Consider the following 24,182-nt stretch of genomic DNA (forward strand, 5'->3'; position numbering starts at 1 on the left):
GAATTTTTAAGCTGTGAATTGGCAAAGGGGATTCAGACTGTTTCTTTTCTCGGTGTTCCTTACTTTTTTTGATAGCTGAACAAAACTCAGGGAAAAAAAACCAAGTTGTCCTTAACAAGGAAATTATTTGGAAGTGCAACGTGTTTGCATATCTGGATAAGAACAGTGCATTGTTAGGAGCAACTGCATGAATTGCATGATGCAACCTTTTGACAAGAGAGTGTCTGCTGGAAACATCTGTGAGGGGTGACCTTTCACCCTAAGGAAGAATGCTCCGAAGGTGGGGAATGCCGTTATCTGTCCTGGCCCACCCTGCACAGGGGCTGTCCTGGCCCACTGCTGTCCTTGCACGTGCCTGGGTACATGGATGAGCCCAAACTGAGCAGAGTCTCTTGAAATATTGAAAGCCAGCTTGCTTTTGTCTTGGTGTGAAGGCAGAGATTAAATCAGGGCCTTGGACAGTATGAAATTAGGATAAGACCCTAAGCGTTTAAAGAGCTTCATCGTATAATAAGGCACCTGAAGAAGGACTGCTAATATCTTATGTGTCTGCCACTCTCTCAGACCCTTTATTTTTGTAAATCACTTGGTAGGCTCTTGTTGAAACCTGTATAAACAGCATGCTACCCTTCAGACACACAGGTCCAAGCTTCAAACTGTAGTGTGCAGACACAGAAGGCATCAGCTGTTTGTTTTTCAGATGGTAGGAAAGGGAAGGAGAAGGGCTGGGGTAGATTGGGGAAGAAAAAATAATTGTAAAGTGTTGGAAATGTTTTCAGACCAATGTATTTCTGATTTTCATAAAAAATAGAAAGTCCTCTGTACTGGTTGTGCTCTAAGAAACTTTGTTATTGTACTCTGTTGAATTCACCCTGGCACAGGTGGCTCTCTGAAAAGCAGCACTGAGTTGGTCACTGCTGCTTCTTGTAATTTGCTGCTGTGTTTGCAATGATATCAATAGACAGCCATGGCCTTACTGTTAGTCAACAAGAACTCACATCCCATTTGTTGTAGGTGAAGTGGTGATTTCTTGTCTCAAGTGGCTGTAGTGTTTTAGGAGTGTGGTTTGGGCTTGTTTGTTCTTTGGATTTTAGGTTGATGAGTGGGTTTTTGGGTTTTTTTGTTTTGTTTTGTATTGTTTTTGTTTTAAGCGAAAACCCAGATAATAAAATGATCTTTGGTGAACATGAAAGAGAAATATTCTATCCCAAAAGGTGGAGCAGTCTTGAAGAAAACAGGTTACTCCCCCTCCTCCCCTCAACACTCTTTAGTCCCACAGAATGTCTGCATGCTTCAGCACAGATTTCTCTGCTAGTTGGATCCCAGGAGGCCTTATTGAGTGCAATGCTGCTCAGGGAGTTGCAGCTGTATAAAGTGGGGGGGGGGGGGGGGGGGAAATGTAGTTTGTACGAATTGTTCTTTACCTTGGTTTGGGTTCAGCATGGCAGCTGCACTCCGACTTTGTGTGTGACAGCACAAAGGACAGCAAAAGTGAAAAGCAAGTCAGCAAGTAGAGAGACAAAAGCAACGATCAGCTAATACAGCTCCACATGGCCTAACTAATTTATGAGAAAAAAACTGTTCTGTTCATTGGATCAGCACTCTGAGGAGGCAGGTGGAATTGTAGGAAGTTTTCATTGAGTCTCTGGAGCAACTAAGGAAGTCACTAGAGATTCTTCTCAGTTTGAACTTTATCAGGGTCTACGCTTAATCAATATGGTATTGGAAAAAGAATTAATTACTAAAGCAGAATAAAACAGCTGCATTTTAAACTAAGGATCCATCAATTCAGTAATCTTCCAGTTACAGGCTAGGTGCCGTGAGGATCATTTTGACTTCATGTAATGAGGAACTGAGGGAGTTTCCTCATGAACAGGCTGGGAATTCACATTAGCCTATTTCAGCTATTTGTCATCAGTACAACTCATTTCTCCCCTTCTGAATTACAATTTGTATTTGATATACTGTCAAACCCACAAAATTCCCATATTCATGGAACTGAAAGCATTAATGTGGAAATCATTGTCACCATGAGAAAAAGTCTTAACCTTCCTGAGCCTCTTTATTCTATAGGCAGCGGCTCAAGTGGTTTCATGCCGGACATACCTCTATTGTGTTCATTGTGAGGGTCAGGGACCTGCCTGTTGAAGAAGCAGTAATTTGAACACAGCCTGTAAATGTTTCATCTGTAATTTCCATAATGGTGAATTTCAAGGAGGGCTGAGAAGGGTTATGGGAGATGAATTAGGTTTTTAGTGAGCTCATTAGGAAGCCAAACAGAGTTTAGACAGCAAGGCGGTGAGTGTGGCTGTAATCAGTTCTGCTCGCTTTGTTCCCTGCCTTCGGGACATTTTTTGAAAACTTCATGGCAGGGGCTGATGAGAATATACTGAGCAGAGGCTGCAATCTGATGGTTGACTTGTTGATTTGTAAACCTCTTAATTCATTTTTTGTTCAATTTAATCTTTTCTTTCTTAAGGAAAATTAGTTGAATGTTAGCCCTCTTTGCACTATTCACCTCTTAAATTATGCTCATTTTGAGGAGCTTGTTATGCCTGAATAAACATGAAATGACTTGGCATTTTCCCATAAGAGGCACACCCATTTTAATACCATGTATTTACCATTCCTGGAAATGTCTCATTAACTTCTGAAAATCTGTGAGCATGATATTTTTGGGCTACTGTAACACACCTCTTGGCAGTCACAGAAGGCAGTTTGGTTAATGCCTCATAATATCCATTTTTATTCTCAACATGAAGAAAGGCTCTCTATAGAAAATTGATGCAGTTTGCTCTGCTAATTTTCATGCTCATTCCAATTAATTTAACATGACCCAGATTTTCTTCCTCGGGCTCATCCTGACTAATTAGTAAGGCAACACCTAGAACAAGTTCTGTTTAATAACATTGAGGAACACTAGTTGTGAGTGATTTTGATGCTAATAAAGATATTCACTGATGGGACAGATATTTGATGTCAATTATAGTATGTAATTTAGAAGTCCCTATGTGCTGGATAGAGTATAGGAAAGCTGGCAAATCACTATGGGAGATAATTTTTTTCATTTTGTTAAAAAGATTTCCAAAGCACCTAGCTATCCTCAGGGACCAATTAGTTTATTTTTTTCAGTGCAACTAGTAGTATTGTCAACTAATTCCACAGTAATAGATGGGGTGGTGCTGCTAAGGATGTACAGTCTGTGAACCATCAACAACCAGGGCCCAGGCTTGTATTATTTACTGAACCTTTATCACATACAAGAAAAGCCACCATCCCTGCCAGAAAGCAGCAAGGTCAAGGAGAAAAGGATAGCTGTCTCATCTCCTTGATATAACTTTTCTTTCCTTGCCATTGTCCATGTGAATCTGCAAGAAATGAACAGGGTTGGGACAGGGGTTTTGTTAGTGCTTCATGACTGAATTGTCAGTGCTGGTGCTCATTTCAGATCGGCATTCCATGTGATATTTCTTTCCTGTTCTCTGAGTACCCTCCATCCAAATGTGAGGTGCTCATGTAGGTGTCCTGACTTCAGAGACCAGCAGCACAGGCTGATCTTTGTTCTTGGAGCCCTTTTCCCTGGGAAAGCTGGCTTGCTCCATGTGGGTAAATCCCAAAAAGAAACACAGCATGTGCGGCAGGGCAAGTCAGGTCCAGAAAGTGTTTTGTCATTGAGTTCATCAGAGGTAGAAAGAGGAAATGACAAACTTTAATTTTCCCCTGGTCTCTCAGAACAAATTCTCATGTATGCTGCAGAAAGACAGAGACGGGGTTGATACTGTTCATACTTCAGGATTTTGGTCAGCCACAAATACAAATAAATGGCTGGTCTCTTTACTGAAATTACAATGCTAAGACTTGCTTTTGCTTCAAGTAACAAAAATTGAAACCATGCTATTTAACTGAAGGAGAAAAGAAATAAGATGTCCTTGTGCATCTATTTTGATCACAAGTATTATGTCCAAGAACCTGCCTTCTAACAGAGTATTTCAGGATATTCTCTTTATGATATGCATTTAGAAATGAAGGATTAGCAAAAAACAATAGCCATGCTCAGACTTGAAAAAATGTAATGCTCAAATGAGCACAGGTGTGTGTTGGCATGTTTGTATTTAAAAGTAGTAATATATAATACTCATTTATGCAAGAGCTACCACCATTATTAAGTATTACTTTCAAAGCAGTTTTTGTTGAAAGCTGTGTGCCTTGCTTATTTGAATAGTTTAAAAAAAACCCTTTTCCTTAAAATTTACTGAAGGTAACTTTCTGAGCCAATAGCAGAAAAAGAGAATAGAATATCTTGTATTCGATAATGATCCAATGCTATTAACATATCAATTCTTATGTACAGTTTAAATCTCTGTTAAGTTTTAAAAGGTGACGTAGTAAAACACAGGTAAAAATATCTTAACTATAAAATTGCAAGTGGGGGGTTAATGTCTTTGTGGCAAATCTTAATTGCTGAGATCCGTTTTTTTTGTGCTTGTTGTTGTTTATTTTTTAATTTAATTTAATTTTATTTTTTTAGTACCAAGCCCTCTCACTGGCATCATTTCACCAAGTTTTTAGGAGGAGGGGGAGAAGGACAGAGAGATGGAGAGACTGTGTGAAGTTTCTTCTAATGCATAATGTATTTAAACACTGTACTTTCTGGACCGATGCCACTAACCAGCTCAGAAATGATTCCTGTTTCCTCCTTACAGACTTGCAGGAAGGAGTCAGAGATGACCATGTCATTCCTAGCTGGTGCCAGAACATGACAATTCTGTTGTTCTGGGTCAGTGGTGAATAACTCACTCAAATGGTGCAAAGTCAGCCAGTTCTTAATTTTTTATCTCCTCAAGAGTGCATTCAGTGACTTTATCACTGAGAAGAATGACTCCCCTGCCTAGTGTGATCAAGATCTGGAAATTTGTTGCATCAGCACATTTAGCCTGGACTGCTACTTGATTGGTGGGGCTTATATTTGATCTTATGGCAGACAGGTCAGCTCGCTGACTGGCTAGGTGAACCTAGGTCCAGAGGGAAACTCCATTTTACCCATCTGAACCTGAAGGAAGGGAAGTGTCCTTACTTGCCAGGCTTTCCACTGGGGGCCCTGACATGTAGGCAACACTAACTCCTTTGAAGGAGGGAGTGGGGTGATGTAAGCTCTCTTGGAGCCCAGCTGGTGAGGCTCTTCCCTAGAAAGAACTCAGGGACAGAAATCAGTCTAGGAAGACTTTGTAGGTACTGCATATTTGTATTTTGTAATATTTTCTGTGACAATGAAAGACGTGAAATGAAATTACAGGTTATGAACAAAAAGGCAAAGCAGCAGGTGTCAGAGTGGGAGTCTGTGTTTTTGAGTTTTGTGCTGTGAACTTTTAAAAAATAGTGTTACAACAACTTAGTACCCCGTGGTTTTGCTATTCTTATGTTTCCTTATTTTCTAAATCCACTTCATTGAAACTTTTGTCAAAACCTTTTCCCCCTGTTTCTATAGAATTATGTGTATGTCAATACTTTCAATCACTTAAAGCAGCCCAAAGCATCTTATGGAACAGTTTGGCTGCAGACAGAGGTGATCATAACCATCCCTTCTTTTTTGCTTGTTTTTTTTTAAGTCATATTATCCTGAAACAAATCAGTAAAATTATGCAATGGAAACAATTAATTGCTTGTCTGCCTTTCTGATATCATAAAAGCATCTTTCAGTGACTAACTAGGAGCTTTAGCTCCCTTATGCTTGCTCTTTTTGTCCATCTACCGAACTTAAAAGAAACACTTCAGGGCTTTCCAGTAACCAGAACATCAGTATGTACAGCATGTAAGTTATAGATGGTTTACAGTTCTCTTTTACAAGGCTTCTTAGAGGAAAAAACTTCTGAAAAATGGCACCCCCAAAAATAAATGCAGGCAGGTCCAAAGCACACAGTTGTCATCTGGAGAATGATTCACTAGTGGGAGAAAGACTTGGTCAAGTCCTTTGTTTTGAGCCCAAAGTAGCACATCACTTATAAAGAGTATTAGTTGTGTTTCCAAATACATAACACCCTATATTTAAAGTACGGGCTTTAAGTTAAACCTGCAAGAGCAGACTGTCAGTGTTCCCACGTAACCCTTCACATTCTGGCATTTTCCAGACTGCCAGCCAAATGAACACTTTAGGAGGAGGTGCATATATATGTCCGCAGCACCCAGCGGATTAATCCACCCTACTGTGCATAGGTGTTGGAGCTCTTACGGTATGTAAGACTTGCCAAGTTTGGAGTTGTTTTGTACTTTTAAATTTTTTGCTGAACTATGCATTCACAGCAAGCATTTCTTCTTATGCTGTTCAAGTGTTTGTGAATGCATATCAAGAAAGTACTTTTATTTGTTTTATGTAACACACACATTTGTGTACATTTTATCACCAGAAAAGTTTTTATGGTTCATTTTGAGGCCTTTCTGCTAAAACATCTTTTTATTTTAAGCATTTAGCCATCCTCCGTTTTTTCTTTAATACATCTTAAAATAGACTAATGTGCATTTTGGACTTGTGGCCTAACAAGTACCCTTTGCAGTAATTGAAGCTTTTAACTTAGTATCTCTCAGGAATAATTGTCTGTTACATTTCTAGTCCTTTTTGGTTTTTGGTTTTTTTTTAAACAATGAAAAAAATCTTATCCATGTGTACCTACATGTAGTGTTTCAATAAGTGCTCCCTTAATAACTATACAACCCTGAAAAAAGTAGTTTCTAATATGGACAGTACATGGACTCTCGCTGTACTAGTGGCCATAATTTTAAGAGCTGTCTCCTGAGCAAGCAGTTGTGTCAAACAACATAGGGTCTAAAGGCAACTGCAAGACATTAAAATATCTCAGAGTTCACGACTACTTTTAACAGCTATAAGGAAAATTGAGATGCTCTGATTGCTATTTTCCTTTAAAAAAAACCAGTTATTTTTTACTCTTAAAGAAACTACAGTAATGATTTAATGAAGAAGAATGGTGCAGGATGTTAGTCATCATCTACTTTTAAGTTCTCACATTCTGCTATATATAAACAACTGCAAAATAGTAAAGGTTAAATATTGATGAGGTACAATTGAACTTAATAACTTCGACTGCAGGTAGAATTTTAATTAAACTTAGCTATTTTGCCCACATTTGTTATTATTCTACTGACAAAAGTAACAGGATAGAGAATAACAAAAAGCTACTTAGAACAAAGTATAGCTCTTTAATGCATACTTACTTTTCTACAGTTGATTGAGAAAACGAAAAACATTATCCCAGAACTAAAAAAGGAACATAGTCTCTTACAGGAGATGTGCTTTCAGCAAAAGAAAAATATTTTTTTTGTCTCCTGATTTCTTTAATGACTTGTTATTGTTGCCTCAGCTGTAGCCAGTCTGCAGCTGGTATTCTTAACAGAATTACTATGAGAGTGCCAAAAATACTTCTCTAAAAATATATGAAAAAAGATTTAAAAAGAATGCCACTAAAACTGTAGCACAAGGACACTTTGTGTGACAGTGTTTAGTAGGATGGAAAAATTGAAACAGAATAACAGATATTTACATTCACACTGCAAAGTAATTACTGAAGCATATAGAATACTTAAACCTATTTTAATAATGCTTTCCTTCAGCCTAGATACCAAAAACCGGGAGAATACTTACCAGCCTGTACTGAAGTGGGGAGGGTGGGAATTGAAGTTAAAACCATGTAGAAAAAAGTCTATTGAACAGTTTCCTGGTGAGGTACAATGTGAGTTTCAATTTTAAATAGAAGAGCATCATAAATCACCATAAGCCACATGTTTTAATGATTGTATCTCCTGTGGAATTGTGCAGTGCTTGCAATTCTCTGTGAACAAGACATGGATCTGGTCTTACACTTCTTACTCGGGCAAAGCTGCCACTGACATTAATGATAATTTTGCTTGAATAGAACAAAGTGCTTGATGGGAGTTGTGCCAGCATGAGGGGTGCAAGATTAGGATAAACGTGCAAAAAAGTACAACTTCAAATGGCTGTACCTTTGACTTCTACAGCTAGCATTTCCTCTAACTACAAGGATCTTAATTATAACATTTTCTGGTTCAAAGATTAACATTTAGCATTCTGGGAAAGACTTTCTGGACTTTAGTAACCTGATCAGCACGTCTCCTTTTGGTCTCTGCCTCTTTCTGGTTCTTTGTATTGCAGGGGAGATGATAGTATCTGGCACATTCCTCGGATGTCTTGGAGATAGCAGCCTTCTGTGTTTGGGGCTGAAAGATTGTGAACTCTGTGTTAGCAGAAATGCCACACAGGGGAGGTGAATAGAACATTAAAAAAGCTTTAGCTTTAGGTACTGCAGCGCAAGCAGAGTTGAATTTGAGAGCTGGGACTTAAGTGGACATTTGTCCCTGCTTTCTTCCTTAATAAAATCTGAGTGTTAACTGTGGGTAAGGGCATTTGAGAGATCACTAAAAATGAATCATTGAGTGCCCAGAAGAGCTTTATTATGATATACTATGGAGAACTTTAGAATATACCTAGTAGTTTTGAAGTGGTTATCAGATACATGTAGGAGTTACTATAATGGAAGTGAATTATTTTGTCCTTCGCTGCAGAAGCAAAATAATTTGCCAAATTAAAATGTCAAAATAAAACTCATCAAAAACTGGATCTGTGTGGTCCTTTCTGGCCCTGTGTTCCCATCCAATTTTCTTTTGCCCCATGAAAAGCTATTGACCAAAAAAATCACAAGCTCCAACAAGCATCGTTTGTTGTGCTTGTGTATGTGTAATCCATTTTGAAAAAGCCTGACACAATACTAAATCTGGAGGAAAAAATCTCAATGCAGAAATCCTGACTGGCCGAATTGATTTTTAAAAAATATCCACATTTTAAAAATCCCCAGACTGATATCGAGTTCCAGTACTGAGTTCTTGTCGGAAGAGGCAAGAGATTGCTTAGTTTAGTTTGTTTGCCCCAGGAGCAATTAGGTAGAAAGAATTATTCTGCTCCCGAAGTTCTGCATAAGCATTGCCACTGCCCAGTTAACCAGTGTGAAAATACCATGAAAAATAAATTATTAAACTATACTGTTATTACTAACTTGCCAGTTCCAGAGAAACAAATGCAGCCACATTTACATATGTGTCCATCTGTCTGTTTTTACACTTTATGTCTTCAACCAGTGGGTGAAATTGTTTTAATCCAAGCTGCAGTCTGATTTTTTAAAATTTGTTTTTTTTCCCCCTGCTCCCTGCTGATATTTTTCTCTCTGTGTATGTTATTTGTAGATGGACATGCATATTCTTGACAGTACCTAGTTCTTAATTGCCCCTTTAAGTAACCTAATCTATCTGGCCATGGTAGTTTTAACTGGAGTATGCAGCAGAGTTCTCCATGGATAATTTTCGTTAGTTAGCAGATTGTTACCATCTCAATGTTGCTGAAATCCCTAATCTCAGGTCAGCGTGAAGCTGCAGTGGTTACAATCCTGTTGCCTGATGCAGTGTGAATGGAAGTGCTTTCTGTCAGAAACATGTGGTCTCTTCAGTGGAGAGCCTGCGTAAATCCTGTGTAAATAGAGGGAGGCTAACAAAGGATGAGCCCCTGCAGCTCAGAGCATTTGGAGCCATTTGGAGGCTGAATTTGCTAAATGCTGCTTATACCGCCTGAAAAGTTGAAGAGAAAGGAGCATAAAATCCCTTCTTTTTTCTCTTTCTGCTCCTACCCTGGGGGGAGGGTGTTAAGGGCCAGGGGAGCCTGAGGTAAGCCTATGAAGACTGTTTTTTCAGTGCTCTTTTGAGTGTGAAAAAGGTGGCATGGGTCACTGTCCCCTCTTTAATGTCGGAAAACCCACACAGTTAGTAAATGTTGCATGTAAACTAAAGCATTTCATCCCTTCTCCTGCACTCCACGGCAGTGGGCCATGAACTAGTCACTTGAAAATCGCAGAAAAATTTCACTTCAACATGTCCGGACAGTTTAGCACAGCAGGAACGTAAGAGAGATCAGTAATTAGCAGGTTGCTTTACTCTTGTTCCCCTTGTCTGCATTGGAACACTTTTTTCACCTGATGTGAAAAAATGTTGGATTGCAATGAAGGAACAGTGAACTTCCTGGATGTAAAAAAGAGCTTAACATTTAAAGTGTGGTTTATTAGCTTTCTCTTATAAAAACTAGAAAAATACATTTTTGGCGTTTGGTGGAATTTCTAAGATTTCCCAATTCACTTTGCAAATAAACATGAGTTCTAAATACAGACAATTAAAGACATAAAAAAGCTAGTCCTTTTTCTTATTTTTGGAGAGAAAATTAATGAAAGGGGAAATGTGAAACTTAGCAGTTCTGAAAATAATTTTGAAAGATTTAGATCACTGATTTTATAGCATGCATGGCTATAATGAGAGCTGAAATGTCATTCCTACTTGGAATAAATTATAAAACATTTGTGTATTCCTTTTGGCAAATAAGGTATATTAGTGAATCTAGACAGGTGCCTATCCAAAAACAGAAAAGAAGCAGTATTTGTTCTGACTCTTGTAAATACACCTTAAATGCAAGATACCATGCAAGTCTTTAAGCCTTTGGCACAGATTGCCAGATGGCAATAGGGACTTGCTCCTGAATGACAAACTATGCAAAATTGCAATGAGATTACGTAAAATAGCTTTGTATGTGGGGTCTGATAGCATCTTAAGTTTTCTTTCTACTTGAATTTGCAATAATTATTAATGCCTTGTGTGAAATTCACACATGTCGTCTTTACATTATCAGCCCAGTGGAATTGCTGGGTTTTATTCTGGAAAGTAAAAGATCCTCCAAAAGAATAGCAAGAGAGAAGGCCATGTCTTTGTCTCCTTCCTCTTCTAGAAGGGCAAAAGAATAACATCATCTGTATGAAGAGAGATGGTAGTGGTGTATGTCTGAAGTTTTCCTGTTCTTTCTAGTGCACCAGTGTCCATCCTTTTTTTCCGTCCAAGATGCTCACTGGAACACGGAACAGAGAACCATGAAACATGTATCTGGTGTCTCAGAGACACTAGGCCAGAAAACACAGTGGTCTGATTGCAGCAGCTCACTTGAGGCCACTCCACTCGAGGAAGAAGTGATTGTGCAGGTCAGCACAGGCTCAGTGCTCCTGAAAGATCCCTAAACAGCTTCTGATGGCTCCTTTCTTCCTGGAGTATTTATTTAGCAAAACAAGCACACGTACCAGCAGACCACTGCCAATGATGGCACAGCTCTAAGCTGGGTTGCCCACCTGAACTGTTTGTGATTTTCCAAGTCCCATATTTGCCAGTCATAACCTATCTTAACTTAGTTTCCCTGGCCAAGAGATGCAGCAGATAAGTAAGGCTCCTGTGGTATGACGAGACTTAAGTCAACTTCCTTGCACAGGGATCATTAGGAGGAAGAGAAAGAAAACCAATCCCTAGCCAGGATTTCATCCAAAGATCTGTGATCTACTGAAGCTGTAAGGCTAAAAGCCTGATAATTTTAACAGGATGGAGTGAAGATAAGGATTCTTCTGAAGGGTCTTTGGTTCTGGATCTGACCTTCCCTCTCTCTTAGTCTTCCCTTCAGGACAGAATATTTTCAAAAACATCTTCAGACACTACTCTGTCCAGCTTTTTGGCAGTGATAATTAACAAGATTTTTGAATTGTTTCTCTGGTAGCAATATGGATTGTATTACTAAGCTGAATGTCCTTATTAATAATGGTTTACAATATTTATGTGTTTTGAGATGGACACATTGTAAGTACAAAAAAATATTTGCAAACTGTGAATATAGGCTGCATGCAGATTTTCCTCTTTGTTTTGCATTTATATCTACATATTCCACTCCATCAAAATATTAGACTGGAAGATCAGAGTAGCTTAAGATCAGCATAGTGCACTGCAGCTTTCCTTTTCAGAATCCTTTAACTTGCTTTTCTTATTGCATCCACTATTTTTAGAAAAATGGTGAAGTGTCTTGTCTTCTCCCGAGTTTAGATACTCCTGCTGTTCTCTTTTTTCCTTTAGTGTGACAAACCTTAAAGCAGTAAGGGACCTCTGATGGTGAAGAAACTCAAACACTGGGTTCTGAAATGTACTTTTCCAGAAATCACTTTTTTAACTGCTCTGCTTGCTATGATGGTAACAGAAACTATTTCTAGAATTTGAATCTGGACTGTTAGCAGGCTTCTGTGCTTTGGTCTGTCTGGGTCATCCTTTTCAGTTATCATTTTGATTGGGAATTTGTTATTCATCCCATTCACAAGTGGTAAAAAGACAAGATGAGCAACTTCTAAACTTGCTTCATCTATTGCTGGGTTTTTACTCTGTGAAAAACACAAAGACTAGGGTTGAGATATACTGATAATGTGGAAGACTAACAAAGAAAATTTCATTGATACAATACTGTTGGACAGGCTTTACGTAAGACTGGTCTCTGTTTCTCAAAGAGTCCTTGGCTATGTCAACACTGGGCAAGGAAATCAGCTTGTAGCAGCTTTGAATTATGGTGTAATGGAAACTCTGCTATAACTACTTATGTGATATTTTTTAAAGAAGAGTCAGTCTCCTTTACTTTCAATGTAAAGGAATTTATCTTGTGGAAGGAAACTCTCAGCACATACTAAGAGTGCCTGAACACAGAGCCAGTGTGGAAGCCCAACTTCCCACTGTGTAAAGAAGACTTGCATCTTCAGGAACCTCCACAAAATCTTCCCCTAGCAGAGATGGTCTTTAAGGAACCCCAGGTGGGTCCCTTTGCAAGATTTCTTGTAAACTCTCTCCATCTTTTACAGGGGTTATTGAGACTATTACGTAGCATTGCTATAATCTTAAACAAGCTGAGTAAAATGCCTAATTCTCTACTGGCTCGAATCCTGTGTAGTCATTGACACCTCCACAAAAAGAGTGCCACTTAAGAATTCTCAACTTCCCTACAACACTGAGAGGGTTTTGCAATCATGGATACTCTTTGCACAAGAATAAATGACTGCACAGTACAGAAAGCAGGAGAAAATCACCCTTATTTTTTTTGATTATCTGTGAAAGAGAGAGACAGTGGACCAAAAATCCAAACCTTAATTTCTTCTCTAGAAAATTAGGATAACTATGCTTGTACAATTGTCATTTCCATAGAACTTAGGATTTGACTCTACTCTTCTTACAAATTACTATCTAAACCAGGATATGCTTAGTTTGTGAAAGCAGAATCTCTTATAATGATAATTTAAATTATTTAAATTTTGATTCCTTCATGCAGTAGTGAAAAATATAGTTAAACTAATCTGCCATAATGTGACTTTCATATATGTTGATTTTATTTTCCTTTTGATAATTTATTTTTCTTCATTTAAAGTAACACATTTATTTGGGTAAAGAAAACTAGGACCAGAAGTAAATAATTCCATCTCGGAAAAGACAATAATGGGCTTTTTCTATGATTTCTTCTCACTAGAAACTGGGTCCACTAACATGAGCGGTGGTAGTCCTATTAAAGATATGACAATATAGATTAACAGGACTGGGCCTGTCGTACACAAGGAGGAACAAATCTTGCTGTATTTTTCTTCTGATATCATTTGGAGTTACAGTATTTTAATTTCCTTTCATGAGGTTATGGAACAGATTAGGCAAGCACTGACTCATGATTTCAACTGCTGATTAGGATGGGAAGGAAATGAGAGCTTTAGTTGAACTTTTCTTTCTTGGGCTGGTACTAGGTTTTTTAAACCAGGATATTAATACCCTTACCAAAAAGTCCAAATACTATATAGCATGTGGGAGACTCCTGCTGAGGATGCTCACAAACAGGAGAGTATATGCAGGCAGACAGGAATTTGTCCATACAGAGAGTGAACTGGTGTTTCTGTGGTTTGAAAGGATGGTGCAGAGCAGAAGTTTTACGACTCCACACATCCTGTGCACACACACATTGCTTTTACATAAAGAGACAAAGATATCTTTATCTACACGACAGATAGACAAACAGACTGACTGACTTCAAACTTGCAGTTTGAGTAGGGATTTTTCCCCCCATCTCCGGGTACTGCTTTTCAGAATTGCCTGAGGCTACAGTACAGCACCTCAGATCCCCAAGGCCCATTGCCTGGCTCCTAATAGCCACTCTCCATCTGTGTCACATGAACAGCTGATGAGATAGCTCCAGTGTCTGTATTTTGGAGAGCATATCCACCCAGGTTAAAATGCTGGGGTTGCCAAGGAGCAGTCAGAAGCCATTAGTGTTTGTGAGAATTTGCCTTGCAGCAGTTCCTTGGCATAGTGGGAAGTGTGTGCGCGTGTGTGTGCGCGCACACGTGTCTGTGAGAGAGGGTAGGGTGGAATACATCGGGGGGAAGAAAGCAGCAGAAAGGAGTGCTTTCTAAATAACCAGTATATTGCAAAAGCAAACAGTTGGTTACAGTGTTTAGAGCTTCCATAATCTCTTCAACTAGTTTACTGTGATTTGACTCTCCTTTCTCTATCATTAATAGAAAAAAAAAAAAAACGAGGAAGAGAGCAGCGACTTCAGGGTCTTGCTCTGGTGTTTGGGCAGATGGAAAGTAGCTGCTCTGCCTTGGGGCAGGGTGGTTGTAATGAAGTGGCCTGTCAGTCTGTAACTAGTGAGGGTCATCTCTTCCATGTGATGGAGGGTATCACATTGCACTGAAAATGGAAATGTCAATAAAATTAATCTGCCAGCTCTTTGCTGTGGCTTTTTCTGTCTCTCTAGTCCAAAAGGGTCGGTTTTTCAGAGGGGACAGAGTACAAGAAGGGTGATCTGGCACGGGAGGGAAGATGGAGCTGAAATGGAAGTTTTGAAGCAAATGGACTGTATGTAGCAGCAATGTATTTCGTTTAGTAGCACTACAGATCTAGACGAGGCTAGAGGAATTAGCTCGTGAATCTATAGCATTCCTCAGGAAGCTATGGAGCGTCTAGCTCAGGCTACATTGAGCACAGAGTTTATTGTTTTAGGCTTTCTTGGACAAGGTTTTTACTTAGCATGGGATTTATGGCATTTACTGCTAATGAATGTCTATTCTTAAATTACAAAAACCACCATCTCAGCACAATTCCCAGATGTCCTTCCAGGACCTCGGCTTCTTAAACACCAGCAGGGAGCATAAACTCTCCACTTCTCTGTTTTCCTCTTTCGTGTGGCTCCGGGCTAATGATGTGTAAGGAAAACACAGCAATCTATAAAGTCTCAGTGCTGTCCCAGTATTCTTCATTTATTTTGCATTTGATTATGCCACAAGTCGGATCTTGTTTCTTTCCTTTTTTTAAAGTTATTAGTTCAAATATTAATGTAGGAATATGGCATATATTGCTGCTCTTGATTGATGCCTTCCCAAAAACAGGAAGACGTGCTCGTATGAATTTTAAGAAAGTAGGGGTCCTGCAATGCCTTGCCAGAAGAGTTTTTCAGATACATAATTTAGATGCCCTCCAGGCAGGCTTTCAAGGCATTTTTGCTGGAGGGCAAGAAAAAATAACTATGACTGTTAAAAGTAAATGATTTTTGCTAATGCACAATTAATGCCAGGGAAAAGCACAGAAGAGAAGGATGTTGATGGAAAGTTCTGATTAAGTGAGAGCTCTACCTTGATGTGCATCTTTTTTTTTTTTAATGATAATAATCACTGATGCAGAGATGTAGAAGTTTTCATGTCATGCAAATGCTATGTGCAGGGTCACACTAGGTGTACGTGTTTGCGAGTGTGTGTGTGTGTGTGTGTGTGTGTGTGTGTGTGCAGGGAGGTGATGGTTTCGGGGAGGGGCTCATCTGACAGTGTGTTATGTGCACTGAACGGTGACATGGTTACTGCCACCTCTGCAGAGGGCCTCGAATATATAGACTACAGAACATTTAACTTGATTACTTATACGTACGTATTCAGAATGGTTGTAGGGATGCATTTACAGTAAATGGGTTTTCTTGTGGCAGGTTTTCCCACATTGAATCCCATAATTGAAAAAGAGCTACTGCACTATGTCAAGCACACAATTATAATTGAATTAATGATATATGCATGTGTGAAACACAAAATTAGTATTTGGAGAGACACGGTTTTCTAATTTTTGAATATTTGTATCAGCATTCTTATATAATGAGAAATGGTATGTGCCTGATCTAACAGATAAAAACCTCCAAACTGTGGTCATGTCTTGGCAATTAATGATATTTTTTGGCTTCTGTATTTGGTTCATTAAACATCTCCTCCTTCCTGTTATTCTCTTTGTTGTAGGTGATGGTTTAGACAACAGCGTAGCCTCACCTGGTACAGGAGATGATGATGACCCAGACAAGGACAAAAAGCGTCAGAAGAAAAGAGGCATTTTCCCCAAAGTAGCAACAAATATCATGAGAGCGTGGCTTTTCCAGCATCTCACAGTAAGTGGTGTCCAAAACCAAAATAAATTTCTTTTCGTGTGCTTAATGAAGTTCATTCATCATTATTAGAAATCAATTGTCACCATAATTTTTTGACCATTATTAGGTCTCAGGCTTTTTTTTTTTTTTAATTAGTTTTTTTTTTTTTTTCTTGGGTCTTGGAATCATGACAAATCTCAAAGAAATCTATCTATCTATCTATCTGTCTATCTATCTATCTAATCTAATCTATCTATGTGTGTGTATATGTATATATATATATATATATATACACACACATCCTATAGAGAGAAAAAGACAGAGTACAACACCTTAACATGGAACACCACCTGTATATGAAGTAGCCATTTTTGGCTTTGAACTATTCAAAATCTTCCTACAGACAGCAAAAAGGGGATTCTTGCTTTAGCAGATATAAAGCCCTGCCTTCTGGATTCTTTATTGCTGGCCTCTGTTTACACAAATTTCATATGTATGTGGTGAAAGAGAGAGCCCTTGTCTGTGTGCTGACATACACTGTGGATGTTAGAGAAGTCAAAGTAGCAGCTTGCAACCTTGTTGTTTTTGCATTTTTTGTGAGGAAGTAAAGAAGACTTACAGATTCCCTAATTTTTCAGTTGTGTAACAGAGAGAATAAGCACATTTATGCTTCTCTTCAAGTCCCCATTAATATTAAAACCCTGCAATATTCACATTTGTGGGAGAGAGATTAAATCTGTGAAACAGCAATGCTTTCCTCGGGCTTTTATTTGTCTGCTAGCTGTTGGTTTTGTGTTGGTGTTCTGTTGACTCTTATAGCTTCACTTAGGCATCAAAACTTGGTTCCACAGAAAACCTAGTAAACCTAGTTTACTTCATGTGGGAAATGATGGAAACTGGTAAAGTTATCAATTGATTTTCTTCTTTCTTGCACTTTGAAATTGTTTCTCACTTGATAAAGCTTGAAATGCTAACTGTTATTAACTACCTCTTCTTCTACCAAAGTTTTATAAATTTCCATGGTTTTATAAATTTCCTGCTCTTGGTTACAGTGTAATGATTCCGGGACCCGATTTATTTATGATAGAGACTATTGAACTGCTCTGCCAGCAGCACAGCTAAAGGGGGGAGCGATAGATTCACATTTCTAAACCATCATTTTGATGTAAGGACATTAGTAGCAAACTAAGGTGCATTGATCTGGCCTGTGGGGTCAGGATTAGCTGGAATAGCCAGTGTCTCTGCTGGAGTAGTGGTTATTCCTGCCTCTCAGCTATGGCCATTTCAAAGGTCAGGTGCCCTGTACCCACTTGGCTCAGAGGAATTAGACAGAACATGAGTCTCTGGGCTGATTACTTAACCAAAGACAAAATAATGAGTCCTAAGCAAATACTGACTAATTGAAAGGGCTGTAAATCCATTACATATTGGTCAGGGATAATCAGGAGTATTTAATCACTTTTATCTATTCAGGAGCACTGAAGCTGCAACAGCAAAGCCCTGAACCTTGCCATGTGCTTATTATTCTCATCATTATCAAAATTACTTCACAGCTGTTCTTTGCTACATCACCTCAGCTGGAGATTTACTAACCTGTAAAATGTTTTTAATTTGGAAGTCGAGTGAGTGTGAGTGGAGGGTTTTTCGTTTAGCTGTAGGGAATCTTTAGACAAGTAGTACAGGCAGACAGCAAAAAGCAGGGCCACAAATAAACAAGTTTGGTTTTCAGACATCTCCATTTTAACTCCATTTCCTCTAATGAAATTTGTGATATCTAGTTTTTTTCCTTTCTGCCTTTCTTTCTTATGTGCTCCTTGAAAGTATTTGACACTTGCTTATTAAACAGTCAACTGCCTCTTGCTTCTCTTGAGGAAAGTCCTTCTGGCTTTTTGAAATCCCTTTTCCTTGTTTCTATTCTCTCTCTCTTGATCCTCTCCATCCTGCATGAATTAAGGAAATTTGCCATCACTGGTGAGGATGGCCTCACAAAAATCAGATTAAATGAACGCAAAAAGGCCCCAAACCTTTTACCGTTCAGGCTTTAATGAGTTTGCAGGTGTTGAAAGATTTACTGCGCTGTAATTCTCAGACCTGCAAACTGATAATGGAGACCCCTGACCAGTGCAATGTAAATTCAGAAAGATTCTTGCCATAAACACATGCAGGGAAGGAAGAAAACTCCTTTCTTTTAAAGATCTCACACTTTTTCTCAAATTAGCTTGTCCATTCAAAATGTAACTCTGGCTGAGCCAGGACAGGGGAATCTGTGATGTACAATTTTATTGTTTCAAGTAAATATCTTTACAATGGCAGTCCATGATTCAATGTACATTCCTTCATTACTACTCTAACCTTATTTCAAATTGGTTTGTTCCTCTTTTGTGCTCTATGACCTGTTCTTGTATTACAATAATCCCCTGATGTACCCTTTTTTCTTTTTCTCTCTCTCTTTTTTTTTTTTAAGAAACTAATTGAATTATCTCATTATTTTAATTTGTTAAGCAAATGTATTTTACGTCTCAGGATGTGTTCTTAAAGAAGGGGCTGCTTAGGCTTTGCCCCCTGAATGGGCCATTGGTACATTTTGACATTCATGCATTCATTAGGGAGAGGAACATAAAAGAGCTCTGGTTGTATTTTTTTTTTTCAAACACCCAACCAGCATGGAGCAACTTTTCCATAAGCCACAGGGGTCTCTCTACATATGTTCTCAACTGCAAGCCATTGTCACCTATTCTGAATACCTCAAAAGGACAAATAAAATACTAAAGGCCAACTGTAGCAATTGTTAGCTGTTAGTCTCAATATGACAAAAATCATTAACCTCTGATTTCCCTGGAAGGAGAAGCAGTGGCAGTCTATCTCTTCTGGCATGGATTAAATGTAGAAGTCGTTTAGACTGTAGAATTCCAAGAGAGTAACTCAGATCTGACTAGTTGTATTTACCTATGATTTTAATAAAATGCTGTTTTTTTCCTTTATTCAATCAGTTTGCAAACTCCTAAGGCAGCCAATTTTAAATATTAAAAGGCCTAAGTGGCTTTTTTGAAGAGTCGGGCACTTGAACTCTGGTGCAGAATGAATGTGCCTGACAGGCTGTGTCTTTCAAAACTATTTCTAACCCCTATCACAGCTTTCATTTTGTAGTAACTTTAACTATATTTGAAATAGGATGCACATGCATGTTTTTGTTGTTGGAAATCAAATGCAAGGTATAGGAACTTCTGTCATGCTCTCATTCACTTACTGAGATCTGTCTTACATTTGGAATTACAACAGTACCAGAAGATAAAAGATCTGAGGATGAATTGGTTGGAAATGTGTATGCTTTTTCTGGATAACATCCAGTGTTTAAGAAAGTAGAGGAAATCCTAGTCTGGTAGTATAATCTTTTCAATGGTATGTAAAGATTATGACATCAGAAAGGTAAACCTGACATTAAGACTGTTTTTAGTTGAGTTCAAAGGTGGTTAAAGAAAAGAAACAGCGAGAAATCTGACCCAAGCTGAGAGTTTATTCATAGCTTTGGAAGACTCCTTTTCCTCTATGCTAAGGAGTTCTTAGTACACTCAATTAGCCTCTCAGACATCACTGCTTTCCTCCCTCAAGTGCTCCCCTATTTGCCCTGCAAAGAACATATTTGATCATGAAGTGAAAACAGGAAGTGCTCAAATGTATAGACACCTCCAGCTTACACCAATGCTGAGATTAGGATTTCTTACCAGCAACTATAGAGCTGGTCCCCCTCCTCCCATGCCCTTTTGAAGGATGGAGGACCTTTAAAATACACTTACATAATCAGAAGAGAGGAAAGTTATAAAGGAAGTAATTATACCACTCTATAGACTTGTACCTCTGGTAGTTCAGCCATTTCTGCAGCAGTATGCCAAAGATTACATTTTTGTTACATTCAACATTTTTTCACCTTTTTTTGCAGAGCTGGTAGAACAGAGGCTCGTTTGTGCTTTGACACTTCACCTGGAGTGATGCCCTGTGTTAATATTATATTTTGGTTGTTTCTTTTGTCGCAGTCTTTAAGAAGATGGGCATCTTAACTAACAGTACCAGATTTAGCAATGGTAGCCTGCAAACTAAAGCTTTTTAATGAAAATGCCAAATTCCCATCTGATGGTATTTGGGATGTCTCTCCTGAATTCAGAGGAGTTGAACAGGTTTTTCTGCTTTTTTTTTTTTTTTTGCTAGCTGAAGTTCTGTGTTCTAACGTTGAACAATGCCATTTTAGCCTGATTGCCACAATCTTCTGGCTGAAAATCTTGCTCTTTACACAGTCTATTGCAGAATATATCTTGGTTTTATCTGTTTCATTGTCAGGCTAGAGTAAGTTCTCCTGGAAGGGGGTAAAATAACTAGCCATAGCTTTAGTACTTACCTGAATTAGTTTTCTTACCTTGTCATATTCAGGTGTCCAGATTGGATAATATGAATAGTCTTACTGAAAATTTTTCTTTTTCTGTATGTATGTGGGTGTATCTGAGAATAAAATGTGCATCTTGTGTATTTTGATGAATGGCTTATCAAGCCTTTTATACAAGGCAGCTATTTTATTTATTCATTAGATTTGATTCTAGAGATGAATATCATCAACCAAAGCCAATCTTGGAGCAAGGGTTCAAAGAAGTTGAATCCAACCCACCTTCATAAATATATCTTTCCATATTTTACTTTAGTAATAATACCTTAAAGGAAGGTTACCAACTTAGCTGGCTATTGCACTCCACAATAGTTTTGTGAACAGCTTACTTTCATATAAAAGTGTAGAACAGCTTTTCTCAGAGATGTGATCTGGGAGAAGCGTTTTTCAAACTGTTGTTTTTGCTCTACTTTAAGAAACCAAAACCAAACCCGAAAATGCAGCAGACCTCTGTCCAGATAAAATGGAGAGAGGAAGGCTGGGAGAGTCCAGATAATACAGGAATGTGCGCTCATTCTAGTGAATTTTAGAGAGTATGTTGGAGTGCATGGTGACATGCTATACCCTCTGAGGGTACACAGAAGAGATGGACAATGTCCTCAGATTCTCCTGTAAAACTACCTGCACGTGTGTTTGCATGGCTGCCATTTCCACCTCAGGGCACCACGGGGTCAGAGAGCTGGAGGAGCCTCAGCTACAGTTTTATTCCAGGTTGGCTTTTAGGCAGGGCTGGCTGTGTGCTGTTTTCAGCAAGGTAATAAGTTGCCTGCTGGTGTAGAACAGACCTCTTTATACAAACACCACCCGGTTGGAAGCATGTCCTACAAAATAATATTGTACTCATTTTTCAGCTGGATAAACTTCTGTGAGGGGGGGTTAAATGACTTCACCCCCCAGTGCAAAAGAAAAATCAGTGCCTGAATGCTAAACTCCCATGACCTGCAGTCTTGCAGTCCTCAGGATAACAGAACTGTGCCTCTTTGTACCAGAGGGTTGCTCTGGTCTCTCACCAGAAGGGCTGATGGTGGCCATTAACATTTGTAGTTATTGCTGCTGGTAGTGCAGCCTTGCCTAATGTCATCAGCATCCCCCTCCTGTCCTGCCTGCCTGCACTACCGTGTCACCAGCCTGGACAGACTAAACCTGGAAATTTTTCTCAAAGTGACACTTCTGATCTCAGGCTGAAAGGTTTCATCCTTTGAATGCTCCTAGTCCTCCGCCATGAAACCCATCCTGAAGACTTAGTAAGAGACCAAACATTCACATACCTTTTAAACACCACAGTCTTAAAAGAAAAGAGCTGAAATGGGATGGGGGTGGGGCTTTGTTTGTTTTAAAAATGGAATCTGAGATTAGATCTGACATTTCTACATCCACCCCCTACAGAAGAGGGAACCCAGGGTCATGGGGTGTGTGGGCCTCAAAAGCTAGCTTTGTCTGGGAGTGGTTAATCTAATCATTGTTACATAGACATCTGTTATTTCTTCTGAAAAATTGATGCTTTTGTGACACAATGATCCATCTATTTAGTACAACAGCCTGAGTAATTAAATTAAAAAAAGAATATTTTTGCAGGAGCATGTATTATAAAACTGCCATACCTCCTTGTACCAGTGAAAAGGCTGAGGAGAGGGAGTGGAATATGGAAAGGGACAGAGGGAGAGGAGTGTTTAAGTCTTGCATTGTTTTCTGCTGGCTGGAGGAAAACATCTGTGAATTGTTTGAACTGAACCTTAGCGGGGACTGTCTGAATCTGTGTCATCTCTGTTTAATTTCAGGAAATGATGTCACAGCACATTAAATAACAATGCTGCATGATTTATTTTTACTTGTACATGCTGTCCTAAGCATTTCGGTTACACGGCAGTGTTTCCAATTAAGTGCAAGCTTTCGGTTTTAAAAAATATACTCAGTAATGCTTTTCTGGGGGGTCATGGGGTATGGGGAGGCTGGGATTTTTAGGGGGTCACCAAGGTTCAGGGCTGTCGGAGGGCTCTGGGCCCATTTGTCATGTGCTTATTTGTAGTTGGGACTGGATGTCAGCTCTCTCGTCACCCATGGCAACCTCCAGGACCGTGGGTTTGTTACAAAGCCTGTCTGTGGGAGGAAAAAACCTAAATATTCCGAACCGATCCGTCAAAAGACCTATTAGATAGTTATAGCCAGGCCCTATGTACTGTAGCTTTTGCCTCGATCAAACTTTCTGCACTCCCCCTTCTTCTGTAGAAGAATAGAGGACATAAGTCAATTCTGTCTGCCATCTGTCGCCTCTCTCCCTGCTCCTCAAATTAAAGAGACAGTCCAAAATTTAAATAATCTGATACAATCACAGGAAGCCGGCCTGGAAATTATAACATGTGCAATTGGTTGAGGGGTTTCTTGTGCTTCTCATTTTATTTTGAAGAGGGGATCTTTATTGTGCTTCTTTGGAGATCAAAATATGTTGTGTGTTTCAGCTTCAAAAATAGCATGCTGAGAAATACTGGATTTGCAGTGTCACTGAGTTGTTTTCTAATAGGATTCCAAGTTATATATAGGGTGATATTCACACACACACATACACACACTCCCCACCCCCTCCAAAGAATCCCCAAATTGTGAATCCTGCAAGGGACAAGTAAATGAATCACACCACCCTTCCCCTCCAGCTCTCCTATCCCTTTCATCCCCTTTCTGTCCCCAGATCCATGGCAGGGCTGCAGCAAAATCTTTTTTGATGCTACTAGGACAATTTAAGCTGTCGAGTCTTCCTAATGGGTCTTGTCTAGGCCTGCTGTAAGAGTTTTTCACAGTACCTTGTCTGATATTAGCTAGTTATGCTTTACCTTTTCCTCTCCTTGTTTTTATCTTTATACCAGCTTGCCTGGTTTCGCCTCCTCTTCATCAACAGGCACAATGTGTCAGGACTGCAGCAAGGTGAATTTCATTCATGTGACATATGAGGTCAGCCGATGCCAAACCATCAGATAACGTGGCTAGATGTTACTTCCCAATTTAATATTTTACCTGCCATTTTCAAACAGGGGATTCCTGAGAACAACAAAAAACATGTACATGGTTTTACCTGAGGCTTGATTAAAAAGCCTCAACTGAGCAAGCTGAATGTGGCCTAGTAAAAGATAGGATCAGCCACTGTTTTTCTCTGGTTGTTATTGTCAGATTACAAAGCTCTGCAGTATAGGAAGTAAGTGAAAAGAAAAGAAAAGGAGGGAACACCCAAGTCCAGTTAATGCATTCCTTAAAGTAATTGGAACAAGGAAATGATAGTGACAAGAATTCGTTTATATAGAGTTGTGGCTTCAAGGCTTGTAAGGCAAAAGGTGGTTTAACCAAAGCATATGTGAATGTAAAGTGTTGAAACACTTTTTTAACTCCAAAATCATTGCTCAAATAAATGTTGTGAAC

The 24,182-nt window shown here is 39.0% G+C and overlaps 1 protein-coding gene across 12 annotated transcripts in view; it reads left to right on the forward strand.

The window, feature by feature from the left end:
- Positions 1–24,182, forward strand: part of MEIS2 (Meis homeobox 2) — a 172,312-nt gene that overhangs the window by 36,539 nt on the left and 111,591 nt on the right. For 9 of the 12 annotated variants that reach the window (XM_062494327.1, XM_062494328.1, XM_062494336.1 and 6 more), the window contains one exon: positions 16,221–16,366. In XM_062494327.1, coding sequence (XP_062350311.1) covers positions 16,221–16,366 — 146 coding nt within the window. Of the gene's footprint in view, positions 1–6,125; positions 6,228–16,220; positions 16,367–24,182 lie in introns of all 12 variants that reach the window. The other 3 variants (XM_062494329.1, XM_062494330.1, XM_062494331.1) reach the window with 1 other exon arrangement.

Source organism: Cinclus cinclus, chromosome 6 (assembly GCF_963662255.1).
Source record: "Cinclus cinclus chromosome 6, bCinCin1.1, whole genome shotgun sequence".
Classification (NCBI taxonomy): domain Eukaryota; kingdom Metazoa; phylum Chordata; class Aves; order Passeriformes; family Cinclidae; genus Cinclus; species Cinclus cinclus.